The following is an 18,515-nucleotide window of genomic DNA, read 5'->3' as shown; positions in this document are numbered from 1 at the left end:
TCAGTATTATAACAATTATTTTATATTTATTAAAATAATATATTTTATATATACAATACAATTAGGCTAATGATATTGTTCTTGTCAAAAAAAGTCTAATGAAATTATTGTGGTCATAATGATATGGTCATTATGAAAATTGAAAACAAAAAACACATTTAAAAAAAATCAAAGAAACAAAGAAAAGGTAAATTTTAAAATTTAAGCAAATACCAAAAAATTAAGAAAATATTTTCTACAAAAACATCGTCTCAAAATATGTAAAATTAATATATAAGCTAATTTATAATTTTTTTGACAGCTAATCACCGGCACATGAAAGAAGTCGAACTCATGAATTCTTGTGGTGGGAGGAACACGTGCTCGACCAGAGCAGCTTAACTAGAAAATAAAATTCTAAATTCTAAAATAATATAAAAAATATAAATATAATAGTTTATCAAAATATTCCAAAAAAGCAACCTTCCGAATCCAATTTATAATTTTGGATACAACACTAACTCCCGGAAAAAAGAAAGGCGAAGCATATATACACACAACACAAGATTCATTCTTCCCGGCGGATACATACTGAACCATGGCGAGCTTGTATGCGTTAATCTTAAATAATTATCTCAATAGGTGCGCATATATGTACACACACACAATACTTAACTATGTGTTTTGGGTTTCAATATCGTTGATATTCTTATATGTGTTGTTGTGGTATTGGAATTAATTTTGTATCTATATTTGCAGGCTATGTATATGCGTAAGTGCTGGATGAGGTTCAGGTACCAAAATTTAGTATCACTTGTCAAGCTAGACAGTTTATCTTTAAATTATATTGTTATGATTGACTTTATTGTTGATTTATATGTTATGATGAATTTGTTATGTTTCATAGTATCAAAATCGATGCTTTACTGCTCAGATACATGTAAAGTAGTTACCCTGAAGCATCCGAATTTTGGTTGAGGTGAATTCAGTATATTAGTCGTGACTTGTTATGCTAGGCCTTAGGCCATCTTCAAGAGTGACATATTGGATTGGACCGATTTCGGTCTAAATCTACCAATAGCTATGTTACCCGGATTCGGGTATGGGTGTCCGACACGGTTTCAGGTGTCGGACTATTTTGAAAAATTTACATGTTTTTGGCCTAAAATAAGTGTCCAAGTGTCCATACTCATATCCGAGCGTCGAGTTTTCAACACGGGTACTCGAAGCAAAATGAAGAGTTTGGGTAACTAAGACCAATAGTGGTCAATTGCCCAATCCTAATTTAGGTCAGTTAATAGTGCCAGTCTATATTCACCGGCCTAAATCTTTTTAAGAATAAAATATTAACATGTTATGTTTTATATATTGAAATAAAGAAGCTCGTATTACTGTTGGAGATACATTATTTGAGCATTTGTGGGAACAATATAATAATTCTAAGTAGTTTTAATATTTGTTATTTTTCTTTTAGTTATTTGAATGTAATATAAATTTTTCTTGTTTAAATGTAATTTAAATGTAATGTTTTTCTAATTTTATTTTTTATTAAGTTTTGTATTAATATGATATCTTATTCATTTTGGGTCCAATGGAATTAATAGGTATGTGAACATGTATCAAAATATTAAAATAATAGTATATAAATAGTTGAAAGAATATAATAGTGATATATGAATTTGTACCAAAATTTAGACCAAATTGTTGGCATTGAAAATTGTCTCAATCCAAATTTAGGTCAAGATTTACGCCAAACACCTTGGACACTCTTGGAGTTGCGCTTAGCACCGATTTCTTGCTTAGATTTCGTCCTTTTTATTGGTTCATGTAATCGTGCAGGAATCATGTAGGTTATAATTTTGCAAAAATTTATATTAGGTAACCTTGAGGACTTAACAAGATCTTATATTTTTGAAAGGGAAAACTTCCCCGTGTTTAGGTGAAAGAGTTAGGGCCATGTTTGTTTTATGGTATTAAGTAGGGGATATGATTGTAATCTTTTGATTTTCCAATCCCATGTTGGTTTTGTAAAAGGTTAGTGAATTGTTATCCAAGGATTATAATCCTTTAAATTATTCTATCTCATGTTTGTTTTGTTGGAGCAAAGGATAGTACTATAATCCCCTCCAATACTTGGTGGGTGGAGGCATTGTTTTATCCACTCCTACAAGTCATTTTTTAAAGGATTATAATCCCCTCATTGTTATCCTATGTGAAACAAACATAGGAATGGAAAATTTAAAGGACTATATTCCAAATCAAAGACTACCCTTAAAACAAACATAGGATAAATTTTAAAGAATTATAATCCAATCCTACACTTAATATTTCCAAACAAACATATGATACAATTATTTTATTCATGTGACTAATTTTGATGGGATTAATTATCCCCGGATTATTATCCCGGGATAATAATCCCACGAAACAAACATGGCCTAAGGGTAAAAAAATAGGGGTGGACGTAGGATCAAAAGTTAAAAGAGGGCCAAGAATAAATTATTAACATATAATTTTTTTAATAGTCTTTTAAAGATAAAGATTACCTTTCTATCAAGTCACCAAATTTATTTGTAACTATATCAACACTAGCAGGACGAGCAAAATTGACGTGCAAAATTGACGTGCAAAATTAACGTGCAAAATTAACGTGTAGTTGTATATGCATGATTACTGAATTTTGGTTTGAAAATAAATAAAAATATGATCAAACTTGTGCTTCGTATTCGTTTTGTTGCAATATACAAATTACTTTTTCCCATTCAATTAAATTTCTTTTTGTTTTTTAATTTGCACGGGTTTGTTAATTGTGGATCCTTGTTAATAGTCTCCTTTTTTCTCCGTGTGGTATAGGTTTACTTAGTTTTTACATATTTTAATCAATCTTATTATGGGCCAATTAAAAACTTCTGGTGCGAGCCAGATGAAAGTATATTGGACTTCAGAGCAACACGACTTTAGTGTAGTTTATGCATGAATCATGATATGCATGTGTGGGAAGGCTGGGGTGGCCAAGGCCTCCCGTTTCTATGTGAATACCCCATCGCAGAGGGGATCAAGGACGCACATTTTTTGGCAAATAATAGTGACATTCGTGTTCAAGGTAGGTGGGAAGGAATTGAACTCGATATTACGTTCCGGATCTTCGGAGTAGCATGAACTTATATTATTTTAAAAATATAAAATTAGTGCTAAAAAAAGGTGCTTGGAAGCAGGATATTATATTATTCTAACCATAAAAAAATGCATATTCGCCTAACGAGCATGGGAATTGATTATAAAAATCTCAAACTATAGGTCTATTATTGAAGTTTGGACATGGATCCCAAAACAAGTAGGACTCCATGAAAGCTGAATGAAAGCGTAAAATAGGATATATTATCAACTTTCTTTGTATATCTATATGTTTTTAATAGAATTTCATAATTTGCGCACCGGTTGAATGATATTCACCCCATTTAACTATTGTCAAAATCAGCCAGGAATGTCATCATTCACTTATTCAGAAATTAGAACTAAATTTAAAAGATGCATTCCGGCCAGGAAGTTTACGTGATACCAAAGACAACACCGTTTGAGTTCATAGTACATAATGGAGCATTGTGCATGGAGACTACTGTGGTAAAAAATTATTATGAAAAAAAGAATTCGGCATGAAATTTGTCTCATAATTCTTTCTACGGAGGTAGATATTTGCCTGTTAGCGTAGTAAAGGATAGCTCTTGCGGGACAAGGTATTAAAAACAATTAAATGATAGATAGATGTGAATTAACCACAGAAAATCCCGCCTAAGGTGATGCAACCGAAGAAGAATCACCACCCCTAGGATCTCTCAACTGCAAAAGAGAGGTTTGTTAGGATTGCAACCCATAACAAGAGAGAAACAATTCTCAATTCAATAATCAATCAATGCTATTGAATAAAACACATTACAATTGTTTATATAAACTCCTAAAACTTGACCAACAAGTAAAATCTTCCTAATAAAGGAAATAAATCCTTTTCTTATTTTCTACCATAATATAGAATATTCGTACTAATACTTATATATATATATATATCATACTATATATTAAATTGCAATAAAATCTATTTCTATCTAATAATATGAAATAAATACAAATCAATATTCTAATCTTTCGCTCCGCGTCATTCTCCTCGCCTTTGAAAAAAACTTGTCCAAGTGTTTTATAAAACTTGATAATGAACGAACAAAGAGATGATGTGTCGTGGGACTTGAAGACATCAAATTTCAACTCGATAAGCAAAACCTTTGGAAGCAAACTAGAAAGGATATGATATTTTGATATAGTAAGAGCTCCTAATATTTTGTCTTCTCGAAGAAAATCAATGTGCTCCACCATAATGATGTCGGTCTCCCTCATCACAATTTCTTCAATCTTTGTAACCTTATCTACCTCTTTTTTAATATTTATACAGTGAACTTTTGGAGGTTCAAGGACAAGCTTTTCTTCAAACAATTGAAATACTTTCTTCATGACATCAAATTGGTTATCTTCACATTTTCTCTCCGACCCATTTAAGTACCAAGTCATCAAACATAACAAGTATACTCTTGAGTTCGTTGTTGATGCTTTTGGAGTCTGCTATCATAACATGAAGAAGCTTTATAATTTTGGCCATGGATTTTTTTTTGCTGATGAACAGTTTGTTAGATGAACAATACCAGTGAATAGTGCCTGACTGATGAATAGTCATTGTGAACAGTTTTTTTTTGGTTAAATTGTAGGGAAGGTGTTCAATAAAAGGTTTAGGCGAAGGGTTATGGAAATGGGTATACAAGCAGTGAAAAGGCGGGTGTTTGGGGAACGGTGGCTCTGACACCACTTGATGCAGGACAAGGTATTAAAAACAATTAAAGGATAGATACATGTGGATTAACCGCAGTAAACCCACGCCTAAGGTGATCCAATCGAAGAAAAATCACTACCCATAGGATTTCTCAACCGCAGGTCCGCAGGAGAGAGGTTTGTTGAGATCACAACCCATAACAAGAGAGAAACAATTCTCAATTCAATAATGGATCAATACTATTGAATAAATCAGATTATAATTGTTTATATAAACTTCTAAAACTTGACCAACAAGTAAAATCTTCCTAATGAAGGAAACAGATCCTTTTCCTATTTTCTACCATAATATAGAATATTCCTACTAATACTTATATATATCATACTATATTAAATTACAATGAAAATCTTTTTTAAACTAATAATATGCAATAAATACAAATCAGTATTTTAATCTTTCGCTTCGCATCAGTAGCAAGTTACATTTTGTCTCGGTAAGAGATGGATATGAAGGTGATACTTAGTGATAGTTATAGTGATAACAAATAAAAATAACAATAAAAAATTAATCTTAGCTTGAGCCTACGTTAGCATACCTCATACTCTTTAAATGGCAGTCACATCCGGTCTTACTTAGATGTGAAACTTACAAATCTCATTGGTTGTAATATTGGTTTAAAAGGGAAAACCTTGACGACCCCTCGTATAAAAGGCAAACGTTATATCGTCAAAGTGAGTGTGTTTGTGATGAGGAACATAGGTGGGGAATTTTTCTATATGTTATTTATAGAGAGATTAAAAAAAGTGGCGGCCAAAGCATGCTTGTTAAGTCGACAATTCGAGCCTAGGCGCTCGTGTACCTTCAAATTCACTAGTCGATAAGTCGTCCGACTAGTCGTAAAAAGTCGATAAATGGTCGACATACATATATTTAGAGCAATTATAATATATTATGTAAATTAACACATATCAATTCCATAATTTAAATAAAACTAATAGATAATAAGTTCAAGTACCCAAAGTCATATAGTGAAAACAACTAAAAACACAATAATGCATCAAACAGTGAAATAGACTAAACAAACACAATTATGCATCAATAATCATCCATCTCATCATCATGATCATCATCTCCCTCTCGAGTATTCTCCTCCGGTGGTAACCATAATCATCTTCAACTTCCTCATCATCATCGAGAGGAGACAATGTAAACTACTAAACTCTCTGTAAAATTTTAAAAACAATTAATAACATAACGGTGTAAATTTTTGATTTAGCAGCTTTGAAAATTTGATTCATGAGTTTTGTTCATGTTTAAAATTTTAATTTTTTTTTGAAGCTGGAACTGGAAAAATGGATAACAAGAGAGTTTTTTTATTATAGAACAAAAAGTAAAAAAACAATGAATTTAAAGTAAAGTTTTAAAATAAAAAAATAAATATAAATTTGTAAAAAATCATTTTTTATGGAAAAGAATAATCAAATTATAAATAATAATAACAAAAACAAGAAAAGTTAAAAAAAAATATTTTCTCGTATAACGAGAGTAAGAGTAAAGAAAAGATAGAATTTGTTTTTAAAATAAATAAAAAAGTTTTGAAATAAAAGAGAAAAAAGTATGTATATATACACAATGATTGTGTGTATATTCAATGTCTGGAAAAGGAAAGACCGAGAGAAGAAGAATAGACGAAGAAGATTGGAGAAGAAGAACATACCAAAGATTAGCCACGGGAGAGCAGATCGAATTAGCCGCCGTCGTGGGATGAGATTGGAGATGGAGGCAGTGATAATATATGATATGAGATAGACTTTAGGTGATGACATCAAAAAGTCACGCAAGTCATATTAAAAAACCCCTAATTTTTAAGTTCGGGTAGTGTAACTAATTGGGTATTGGGCCCCGTTCCGGGTCGGATCCGGGTAAAACCCATGGACGACTAAATGAACAAGTCGTGGGTCGGGCCTGTGTCGACTTGTCGACTAGTCGCCGACTTGACAACCCTAGGCCAAAGATCTACCTTCGTCAAAAAGAATGATGAGACAAACTTCGTCATCGTCTATTTAAGTGGCAAGCAAAGGTCTACCTCCCTAGAAAGAATGTTGAGACAAAAAGAATTTGACGTGAAATTTTCTTCGTCGTTGTCGCCGCTACTATCCCTAGTACTAGTAGTAGTACTAGCTAGTATTATTATTCTTGTTGTTGTTGTTGCAACTCTATTAGTTTTGTAATATTCACCTTTTTATAAAGTGATAGACTGTGTTCTTAATTAGTCCCCCAACCATCAAAACATTCTAGCACATTACGCAATTGGTTAAAGTCTCAAATCCGAACCTTATAAAGTATCACTTTTATAAACATATTTTTCAAAAGCTTCACATGTGTATTTCCATTCCACACATTCGCTTTTGTAACACACTCATTCACATTTTAATACAATCTTTCACATTTTTATCACCTTGAACCTTTAAGCTGAAAGACGGTACAAGCTTCATCATCAAATTTTGAGGTTGGTAATTTATATTACTTTGTTAGTCTAGCTTACATGAATATAGTTTGCATGATTTGTATATAAAATTAATAGTATAACAATGAATGTTAATATCTATTTTAGTTCTTTGTGGCAAATTTTTAGTGAGGTTCAAAGGTAAATCATTACCTGAAGTTGAGAATTAATCCGTGAGTATTTTCGGTATTTACAACATAATACTATCAGAATTCTAAGATTTTAATAGGACTTAGATTTGAATCCTAGGTAATACACTAATGTCTAAAATACCACGTGTCCTAGATAAGATTTTGGTTCTTAGATATGGATTTTGATCAAATATGCCTAAATTATTATGTGACTTAATTACGATTGGATAAGTGACTTGAACATCTTAGATTATTAACAAATTTCTATTTTGACTTGAACATCTTATATTTATAACAAATTTTATTTTTTATGAAAAATCATTTACATATAACTTTACTTGTATGTTCTTCCATATTTATATCCAAGTTAGAAGACATAGAATGAGAGTCATTTTTGGAAAATACAAGCAAGATAGTTGCGACTATATTTTTATAAATGTTTCACATCAAGGTTTTGCACTCGACCTCTTTTTGAATTTATGGAATATCTTTTTTTGGTTGTGAATCTAGTGATTTTCATCAAATAAAGAGTAGATCCGATTTTTTTTACGATTTTTTTTATAGAACTTACAACCAAAAATCTTGTTTAAATATCTAAATATATATCATATAATTATTATTAAGATCCTTTATAATTTTAGTGGGGTCGGCTATTTATTTGTAAATATATAAATTACATGCTTTTGCCTCTGTACCCATGATAACCGGCCTCTTCGTAGTCCCTTCGTATAGTAGATACTCGATAAACAAATTATTATGCCAATACTTTTTCCGGTCCCAACATAATATAGATAATGTATTTTTTACCTCGATAATTGAATAATCTCGATTAATGAATAAAATATTTCGGTCCCAAGGGTATTCATTTATCGAGGTTTAACTGTATATACAATATAAATTATCACTCCAAAGACGAGAGTTTTAATATCCATTCTTCATTTTCTATTTATTCAACGTGAAACCTTAATCAAATCCTAGTCTTTCTGGACCTTCAGCTATCCATTTGTTAATTTTCCCGCTATCCATTCTTCATTTTCTATATGGCAGCCACTGACAGCCAAAGGGCCTCCGCAGACAGCAGCGATTCGGTTGTGGTTCCACCTCCGCTGCCATACGTGATAGCACAGGCATTTCTTTTGAAAATGTATAACATGGTGGATGATCCTGCCAACCATAGCCTTATATCATGGCGTCCGATGAATAGTGGCTTCATTGTGAAGGATGAAAAGGAGTTTGCAAGAATTCTTTTGCCCAAGTATTTCAGGCACAATAATTTTTCAAGCTTCCTTCGCCAATTATATTATTATGTATGTCATTTTACTATTCATCTCTATGTTCTTTCACTAATACCGCATATAAGTGTGTGTTGGGGGGAGGGTTATTTTCTTTGCTGTTTATTTCTAAAGTGAGCATCGATAAACAAATTAATCGAAAAAATTGGAACTTTTAATATTTAGAATTGTTTGGTTCTGTTTTGACTGCATAGCGATGTAGGCTACCATTTTGATTGTTTTATTGCTTACAATTGTCACTGGAGGCTGATACTTGTGTGGAAAAACTATAATTTTTTTGACTTTGTGTTATGTAAGATCTTAGTGAGAGACATAGACACTGAAGGCAGGAATGCATGTGAACTTGATTATCAAACCAAATATTAGCCTAATTGAATGTGTAACGGATTGGACTAACGTACGTGAGCCTTATATTGAGAATCTGGGGAAAGTTGTACAGTTTCTTTCATGGTTACATCACTGTACTACATAATGGCTTTCACTTAAGAAGACATGACAGGACACAATAAAATTGCGAGTTTTATATAGAGTTTAGGTAAATTCTGTTGATATTACTAATAAAAGTTGATCCATTTCCACCTTTTTCGTATCTAATTTGTTTTGGGGTGATGTGACCAACCAGGGGTTTAAGAGGGTTGATCTTTACTGGTGGGAGTTTGAGAATGAGGGTTTTGTAAGAGGCAAAAGGCATTTGCTTAGTAGCATTGACCGTCGGGACCCTGCTCATGTGCAAAAACAACAGCTGCAGCAGACACATGGACAGAGCTCAAGAGTGGAAAAGTACGATGCAATTGGGAAATTGGTCCTCGAGAAAGAGGTTGAGAAGCTCAAGAGGGACAACAATGTGATCATGCAGGAGCTTGTCAAATCGGGGAAGCAGCAGCAGACAACTGCTACACAGTTGGAAGCAATGGGGCAACGCCTTGATGTAATGGAGCAGAAGCAACAGGAAATGGCGTCAATCCTATCAAAGGATGTGAACATCTCTGACTTGTCAGCACAGTTTGTACAGGAACAAACTGAGAGCAGCATGCTCAATAGTGCAGGTAACAAAAAACGGAAACTTAAACCGGATGTTGTCCCAGATGATCATCCAGTCACTCCTGATGGACAGCTTTTATCTCCTGATACAGATTTCGTGTGGGACATCTTTTCTATCGACGAAATACTAAAATCAAGTGATCTTTCAGGGGGACAGTTTCCCCTATAAAGTCCATCGGCTGCAGATGCTGACGAGATGGACTCTACCACAGCAGCTGCACTGCAACAGATGTTTGTTAAGGAACTATCAGAAAATGGGGATCAAGGCCTCTTTCCTCCAATACCATAAACGTATAAATATAATTTTCTTCAAAAAATTTTTTGGAGAATGTCTTCACTTAGAACCTAAATTGTGCATGGGTGCAAGCAAAAAAGAATGAGTGAAATGAAATTAATATAATAATGTTGGGGAGATAATGAAACATTTAGAATGGCAGTGAAGTGCCTTTGAATATTGACCAGCTTCATATAAAATTTGTTATCTGATAGACGTAGTTGAATTGATTATCTGCTATCTGATAGATGGGATATTAAAGAAGACTGTGCAATTTGAAAGAGGCCAAAAAGAGTGATTAGAAAAAAGATAAGAGCCCCGTTGTACAATTAGATGGGAAATTAAAAAAAAGAGACTTCCATTGACTTGTTTTATGTATGTCAGATTGTCAGGATTGGTCCACAGTTTATTCCATATACTTGCTCACTAAGAAATTTTTAGTATGTACACTTTAGCATTATATACTTGCATGCATTATATATATACCATTCGTGTTGTATACATGTTAACCGAGGATAGTTCAGGATAAACGATTTTTACAGTATGCGATATTGTAATAAATTTATAATATGATATACGTCCATGAAAAATATGGGCAACTCGTATATTTACACAAAAAAATCATATTCATAACATGAAATGTTGTACTATACTCTGCTATATATAACGTCCGTCAATTATGTTAGTATTTTCGATTTTGGTTCAACAGATTTGGTCTCCTGTAAATCTTTAAACTTAAATATGTCTAAATTAGAAAATTAAAAAAAAAAATTGAAATAAAAAAGAAAAGGCGAGATCTCAATCTTAAAGGGATATACTGGTGTAAATCATGGAAATGATGCAAGCTCACGTGGAATTGCGTGCAGATGGCATGGCACAGTGTTTGTGGAGAGTGGATATGGAATATGTATTCCACTTACTATTAGGGAAAAAAAGCAGGTACGTACGATACATAATTCTAAGATCACAAAAGTTTAGTCTCCACCACTTTTTTAATATGAATCAATCAATCCGGTCTCTTTTGTTTTGTAATATAGTGATTGTCATGCATGTGGTCAATGAATCAAATAGTAGGGCTATGATTTATAGGAGTAGAATTTGTGTATGCATTTAATGTTCTTGGCTTCTTGCAAATTCACATTGGCTATAAATAGCCACACTCGGTAATGAAAAAAGATGCACCCGAGCTTTCTTTCTATGCTCAGCTTCTTACCTCCTTCTGTTAAATTTAGTAGCTCTCCGGTTGTTCTTATATAGCTAGGATATTACAATACGTTATCAGCACGAAGCCCTGCCGGAAGTGAGAAGGTATAATTTTATTTAAATGTACATATATATGAGTAGACGTGGTTACACCCTCTACTAATATTTTAACTACATATGGCCGGAGCACCGCCTATTTACGGTACCATATAATTTTGGGTAATACCGAAATATAGTGGGAACATTGATTTATAAATTGTCTGCCTATCGGATAATAATTCTTTTGTGCCTAACTAACTTATGCAGGATTTTCCACTTGGTTGGAGATAACCTGTATACGCAGACGTCCGTATGGCGGGTGAAAATCCATTTGTCATTTTATATATAGATCTATTTATAATATCGATGATAATAATGATGTACACATTTATTATTGCTTACTTGTTAACGCACCAGATTCAGTAGGATTGTATGTAATATTTATATTGAAAATTTAAGTTAATAATTTTGGTGTTAAATTCAGATTAAAATGACAAATCTTACAAACTTGTCGTTCGTTGCATTGGACATTTCTGGGGAGAATTATCTATCGTGGGTACAAGATGTAAAGTTGCATTTGGGTTCAAAGAAATTAGGCAACACAATAAAGGCAGAAAACACATCCACAATTGAAGAAAATTTTACCTCTATTATTTTCCTTCGACACCACATGCATGAAGATCTAAAATCTGAGTACCTAGAAGTCGAGGATCCCTTTATTTTATGGGAAAATCTAAAGGATAGGTTCGATCATCAGAAACTAGTTTATCTACCTGCAGCTGAAAATGATTGGGCTAATCTAAGGGTTCAAGATTTTAAGAGTGTTCAGGCATATAGCTCAGCACTATTCAAAATAAGTTCTAGGCTCATTATGTGTGGTGAGATTGTTACTGAGAAAAGAAAGATCGACAAAACATTATCCACTTTTCATCCCAATAATATCAACTTAGCCGAGATGTACAGGGAGCGCAAGTTTACCAAGTTTGGGGATCTCCTTTCAACCCTCCTTGTTGCCGAGCAGAATCATGAATTGGTGATTAAGAATCATCAATCCCGTCCAACGGGATCTGCCCCTTTACCAGAAGTAAATAACACGACATTCCAGCAGAATGTACGTGGAAAAGGGCATAGAGGTGGACGAGGCCATGGTCGCTACCGTGGACGAGGTCGTGGTCGTGGGCATTTTCGTCCTTATTATAGCTTTGGTCACCAGAAGTGGCAACCTGAAACACAGAGCAAAAGAAAGGCACCACAAGGAGGGAAAACTAACAATTTATGTCACAAGTGTGGAATGGAAGGGCATTGGTCACGTAATTGTTATATCCCACAACATCTTGTTGATTTATATCAGTCATCTAAAAGATCAAAAGGGAAAATGGTGGAAACCAATTTCGCCAACAACTTAGATGATTCTCTTATAATATCAACCGGGGGAATAAGCGTTAATGGTCCTAATGAGACTAACGAAACTCCCATGTGGGAGGTTGAGGATTAGTTTTCATAAAATTATTAGTAACCGGAGGAATGAGCATTAATGGTCCGAATTACTATAGTTACTAGTGCGTACTGTGTGCTTTATTTTATCTATGTAATGTGTTATGTTCTTATCAAATAAATCATGTTTCTTAATTATATACAGAATGGATTATGAAGATATATGCATTGCTGATTGTGGTACAACTCATACGATTCTACAAAATAAAAAATACTTTACCCATATAACCAAAATTGAAGCTCAAGTTGGAACGATTTCTGGCGTATCTAATATAATCGAAGGTTTTGGAAAAGCTAGTTTCGTCTTACCTAATGGTACACACATACATATTCTAAATGCATTATTTTCTAGTAAGTCCACTAGAAATCTTCTTAGTTTTAAGGATATCAGATTTAACAATTTTCACATCGAAACCACTTCTGAGGCTGGTAAAGAATATCTCCTTATTACTTCTGCTAATTCTAGCAACAAAAAAATCTTAGAAAAGTTTCAGTCACTTTCCTCAGGATTATATATGATGAAAATCAGAACCATTGAGTCACACAATGTCATTGCTTCCAAACTCATAGATCCAAAATCATTTACCCTTTGGCATGAAAGATTAGGTCATCCCGGAGTCTCTATGATGCGTCGTATTATAGAGAATTCTACCGGACATCCTCTTAGAGATCTTAAAGTTCTTTCTAAAAATGACCTTCCATGTTCGGCATGTTCTTTAGGAAAATTGATTACTCGGCCATCTCCTACTAAAGTTAAGCTTGAAAGTCCAAGTTTTCTAGAAAGGATACAGGGCGACATATGTGGACCGATCCACCCATCATCTGGTCCATTTAGGTACTTCATGGTACTAATAGATGCCTCAACTAGATGGTCTCATGTTTGTCTTCTCTCAACTCGTAATGATGCTTTTGCAAAATTACTTGCCCAGATAATCAAGTTGCGAGCTCAATTCCCAGACCATTGTATTAAGTCAATTCGTTTAGATAATGCCGGTGAGTTCACATCTGCAACCTTTGTTGACTATTGCATGTTTGTAGGAATTTCAGTTGAGCACCCAGTTCCTCATGTACATACACAAAATGGGTTAGCCGAGTCCTTTATCAAAAGACTTCAACTTATTGCAAGACCGTTGTTATTGAAAGCCAAATTACCTACATCTATTTGGGGTCATGCAATACTTCATGCTGCTAATCTTATAAGGATTAGACCAACTGCCTATAATCAACATTCTCCACTACAGATGGTACTTGGTCAAATCCCTAATATTTCTCATTTCAAAATCTTCGGAAGTGCTGTATATGTATCGATTGCTCCACCACAGAGATCGAAGATGGGAGCTCAAAGAAGAATAGGTATCTATGTTGGTTTTGATTCAACATCTATAATTAGATATCTTGAACCACTAACTGGAGACTTATTTACTGCACGATACGCAGATTGTCATTTTGACGAATCTTTGTTTCCTCCCTTAGGGGGAGATAAACATGTGAATAAGATTAATCCTGACATAACATGAAATGCATCGGGGTTACATTTTCTAGATCCACGTACCGGTAAATGCGAACTTGAAGTTAAAAGAATCATACATATGCAAAATATCGCAAACCAAATGCCTGACGCATTTAACGATTCTAGAAATGTAATTAAATCTCATATACCTGCAGTAAATACTCCAGCTAGAGTAGATATACCAATTCAAAAATCAAGTACAAATGAATTGGTTACAGATTCAAAGCCACGCCTGAAGCGTGGTAGACCGGTCGGTGCGAAAGATGTTGCACCAAGAAAAAGAAAGACAAAGAAAATTGCCCCTGAAGTGGCACATGCTCCAGAAGAAGCAAATACCCCCGAAGTGGTATTATCTCCTGAAGAGATTCCCGTCCCTGAAGATTCGGGATTAAACAATCATGAAATTTCAATAAATTATGTGCATGATATGAAATTATGGGATCGAAGTAAAGCCATAATCGATGATGTATTTGTGTATTCAGCGGCATTGGATGTCGACATAAATTCTGATCCTGAACCACAAAGTGTGGATGAATGCCGTCAAAGAAAAGACTGGCTAAAATGGAAAGACGCAATTCAAACAGAATTAAATTCATTGCGCAAAAGAGAAGTATTTGGACCTGTTATCCAAACACCAATCGGTGTGAACCCTGTTGGGAATAAATGGGTATTCATAAGAAAAAGAAATGAAAAGAATGAAATTGTGAGATATAAAGCCCGACTTGTAGCACAAGGGTTTTCTCAAAGGCCTGGCATTGATTATCATGAGACATACTCGCCAGTAATGGATGGAATTACTTTTCGTTTTATATTAGGTATGGCATCTAAAGAAAAATTAGAAACACGTCTTATGGACGTTGTTACTGCATACCTATATGGATCACTCGATAGTGATATTTTTATGAAAATCCCAGAAGGATTAAAAATGGATGAGTTCAAGAAACCTCGTCATATATACTCCATTAAACTTCAACGATCATTGTATGGATTGAAACAATCTGGTCGTATGTGGTATAACAGACTTAGTCGTTATTTACAAAAGAATGGGTATATTAGTAATCAAATTTGTCCATGTGTTTTTATCAAAAAATCACAATTTGGTTTTGTGATTATTGCTGTATATGTGGATGATTTAAACCTTGTAGGAACAACTACAGAGGTTGATGAAGCTGTCATATATCTAAAGACAGAGTTTGAAATGAAAGATCTTGGGAAGACAAAATATTGTCTTGGTATACAAGTCGAGCACTTGTCATCAGGAATTTTCCTCCACCAATCTACATATACAGAAAAGGTTTTGAGCAGATTTTACATGGATAAATCTTATCCGTTGACTACTCCAATGGTGGTTAGATCTTTAGAACCAGATAAAGATCTATTTCGACCACGAGAAGATGATGAAAAAGTTCTTGGTCCTGAAATCCCATATCTTGGAGCAATTGGTGCACTTATGTATCTTGCGAATAATACAAGGCCAGATATTGCCTTTGCTGTCAATTTATTGGCTAGATTTAGCTCTGCTCCGATGGCCAGACATTGGAATGGGATCAAGCATATATTTCGTTATCTTCGTGGAACCGTTGATTTTGGGTTATTCTTTCCAGAAAACTCGACATCTCAGTTGATTGGATATGCAGACGCTGGATATCTATCAGATCCTCATTTTGGAAAATCACAAACTGGATATGTATTCACATATTGCGGTACAACCATTTCATGGAAATCCACGAAGCAAACTACAGTGGCAACCTCAACAAATCACTCAGAACTAATTGCAATTCACGAAGCCAGTAGAGAATGTGTTTGGTTGCGATCTATTATCAAGAACATTCAAGAATCATGTGGATTGCCGGACATCACGAGAAGTCCTACTGTTATGTTTGAGGATAACACTGCATGCATTGATCAACTCAAAGAGGGATACATCAAAGGAGACAAGACGAAGCACATTTCACCAAAATTCTTCTATACTCATGAGCTTCAAAAGAATGGAGAAATTGATGTACAACAAATTCAATCATGTGACAACCTTGCAGATTTATTCATAAAATCATTACCAAATTCAACCTTTGCAAAGCTGCGACATAACATTGGAATGCGTCGACTCAAGAATATGCTGCAACAAAATTCCAGTGATTGATGTTTTCTTCCAAGGGGAGATTGTACTCTTTTTCCTTCGTTAAAGTTTTTATCCCACTGGGTTTTTCTTTGACAGGGTTTTAACGAGGCAATTGATGATCCACACTATCATGACAATCAAAAGGGAGTGTTGTAATATAGTGATTGCCATGCATGTGGTCAATGAATCAAATAGTAGGACTATGATTTATAGGAGTAGAATTTGTGTATGCATTTAATGTTCTTGGCTTCTTGCAAATTCACATTGGCTATAAATAGCCACACTCGGTAATGAAGAAAGATGCACCCGAGCTTTCTTTCTATGCTCAGCTTCTTACCTCCTTCTGTTAAATTTAGTAGCTCTCCGGTAGTTCTTTTATAGCTAGGATATTACAATAGTCTCCTCTTTTTTCCCTTTATATTTTCATCACACTCTGTATAAGCCTTTCTTTTTGTTGTCTGAAAATTTAAATTAATCGATTGAGATATCAATAATTTATTTAAAAATTGATTGATTTATCGATGATTATTTAATCGGTCAATTATTTTTAATTGATTTAATAATAATTTATTGACAATTTTTAAAAAATTAACTGATTTTTATAGCAAAGCAACCCCACATATTGCAATTAGCTAATTATCGTATACTACTTCACTAATAAATTAATTGATAACCCAAGTATGAAAACATAGGTAACGTAATATTCCAAAGTTCTCGAGGGTAGTTTAGTTCAGAAGCCGGTATTAGTTTGTGGAATCAGAAATCGGGTTAAGCATGTACCAAGATGATGAATGATTTCTTATATATATATTTGGTTCAGTGTTGGAATGAGTCTGTTTAATTTTAAATATAATCGATATCTCAATTTTGAGTTTATAATTATATGTATGTATACAGTATACATTGAAATTAAGTTTCTACACTATTTTAAAAAAAATAATAAAATGTATATGATTAGTATAATATAATTTAATCATTTAGATAATAATTTAATAGTTTTTAATAAATTAAATCTTACTAATTGGCATTAAATAAAAAATATTATCATTTTATTAAATAATTAAATAATATATCAAATTTAAAATATGTGTACTAAAATTGTATTTAATTGTAAAAATAAAGATGAATAATAAGATGAATCTTATATCTCATATCCTTTTGGATTTCGGGTCTGAGTTTCAGCAAATAAAAATTATGAACCAAACATTATGTGTGAGTTTGAAATGGACAAAACCCATACTCGATATCCAAATTTACTGGACCAAACGATCCCTTAGTTATTTGGAGAATGTATTGAGTGTCCGTTTGAGAAATTTTAAAATAGGTAACTTTTGACTTAAATGCATAAATTACTTATATGTGATAAGTTGATGAAAACTTATGAGTTATACAAGTGTTTGGATAATTTATTTATAAGTCAGAATATTTTTTTTACTTAAATAAATTATAAAAAAATAATTTTTAAATACAACTATCTTAATTTGTGAATTTTAAATTCAAATAATATTTACAAACATAAAATTAAAACTAAAATTAATAAAAAAATGAAAACTCGAATAAGTTAAAAAAAAATATGTCCCTCCTAACATTCAACTTATCTATACTATACTATAATAACCGGAATGAAATATAATTTGTAGTTTGGTTACCCTCATTTTAGTTATCCCTTTCTATCACGACCGTCAGATTTTTTTAATCAAATAATCAGAGCCGTTAGATCCAAATACTAAAAAATACACTACACAAGGTCTCAGGTTCGAATCCCGTCAACAACAAACATTTATATTATTATTTATAAGATACATATAAGTTCTAAAGTTCGAATACCGTTAACAACAAACATTTATATTATTATATATAAAGATACATATAAGTTTTCAGGTTTGAATCTTACCAACAACAAATATTTACATTATTATTTATGAATAAGATTCCATCAATCATATATTATTTATACTATTTGAACTTAACTTGAAATTATAAACAATAAAATTATAATTATATAATCATTATTTAGTATATAATTACTTATATAAAATTTCAATAAATTATATATAAAAAAAAATATAAATATTAATCAAAACCCGTGCATCGCACACCGTAAGCTAGTTAAC

The 18,515-nt window shown here is 33.0% G+C and overlaps 2 protein-coding genes across 5 annotated transcripts; both read left to right on the top strand.

The window, feature by feature from the left end:
- Window positions 1–320: 320 nt before the first annotated feature.
- LOC141693197 (heat shock factor protein HSF8-like) lies at window positions 321–10,494 on the top strand. Of its 4 annotated transcripts, none has more exons than XR_012563032.1 (5): window positions 321–621; window positions 739–773; window positions 8,477–8,736; window positions 9,019–9,256; window positions 9,344–10,494. XR_012563032.1 is itself a non-coding variant. In XM_074498217.1 (5 exons), exons 3-5 carry the CDS (start codon window positions 8,572–8,574, stop codon window positions 9,929–9,931), a joined length of 666 nt encoding a protein of 221 aa, XP_074354318.1. In that variant the 5' UTR covers window positions 355–621; window positions 739–773; window positions 8,477–8,571; the 3' UTR covers window positions 9,932–10,489. The 4 variants fall into 4 exon arrangements, 3 of the variants coding, with proteins under 3 accessions (XP_074354318.1, XP_074354316.1, XP_074354317.1); XM_074498217.1 differs by lacking the exon at window positions 9,019–9,256 and having other exon boundaries at window positions 355–621; window positions 9,344–9,767; window positions 9,855–10,489; XM_074498215.1 differs by lacking the exon at window positions 9,019–9,256 and having other exon boundaries at window positions 359–621; window positions 9,344–10,486.
- Window positions 10,495–10,865: 371 nt separating this feature from the next.
- Window positions 10,866–12,773, top strand: LOC141691726 (uncharacterized). Its single transcript, XM_074496481.1, has 3 exons — window positions 10,866–10,943; window positions 11,294–11,344; window positions 11,763–12,773. The coding sequence occupies exons 1-3, from the start codon at window positions 10,866–10,868 to the stop codon at window positions 12,771–12,773; spliced, it is 1,140 nt and encodes a 379-aa protein (XP_074352582.1).
- Window positions 12,774–18,515: the final 5,742 nt, after the last annotated feature.

The sequence above is a fragment of the Apium graveolens genome, chromosome 10 (genome assembly GCF_009905375.1).
Source record: "Apium graveolens cultivar Ventura chromosome 10, ASM990537v1, whole genome shotgun sequence".
In the NCBI taxonomy this organism is placed as follows: Eukaryota; Viridiplantae; Streptophyta; class Magnoliopsida; order Apiales; family Apiaceae; genus Apium; species Apium graveolens.
The sequence above is the reverse complement of the archived record's forward strand: the minus strand, read 5'-3'. Positions and strand labels throughout refer to the sequence as shown.

Coding starts and splice junctions, on each gene's coding strand:
- LOC141693197 (XM_074498216.1), top strand. CDS start 8,572: ATGTATAACATGGTGGATGATCCTGCCAACCATAGCCTTATATCATGG. Junction 8,737..9,343: donor TTCGCCAATTATATTATTAT/GTATGTCATTTT, acceptor GTGACCAACCAG/GGGTTTAAGAGGGTTGATCT.
- LOC141691726 (XM_074496481.1), top strand. CDS start 10,866: ATGGAAATGATGCAAGCTCACGTGGAATTGCGTGCAGATGGCATGGCA. Junction 10,944..11,293: donor GGAGAGTGGATATGGAATAT/GTATTCCACTTA, acceptor GTTCTTATATAG/CTAGGATATTACAATACGTT. Junction 11,345..11,762: donor GCCCTGCCGGAAGTGAGAAG/GTATAATTTTAT, acceptor TGTTAAATTCAG/ATTAAAATGACAAATCTTAC.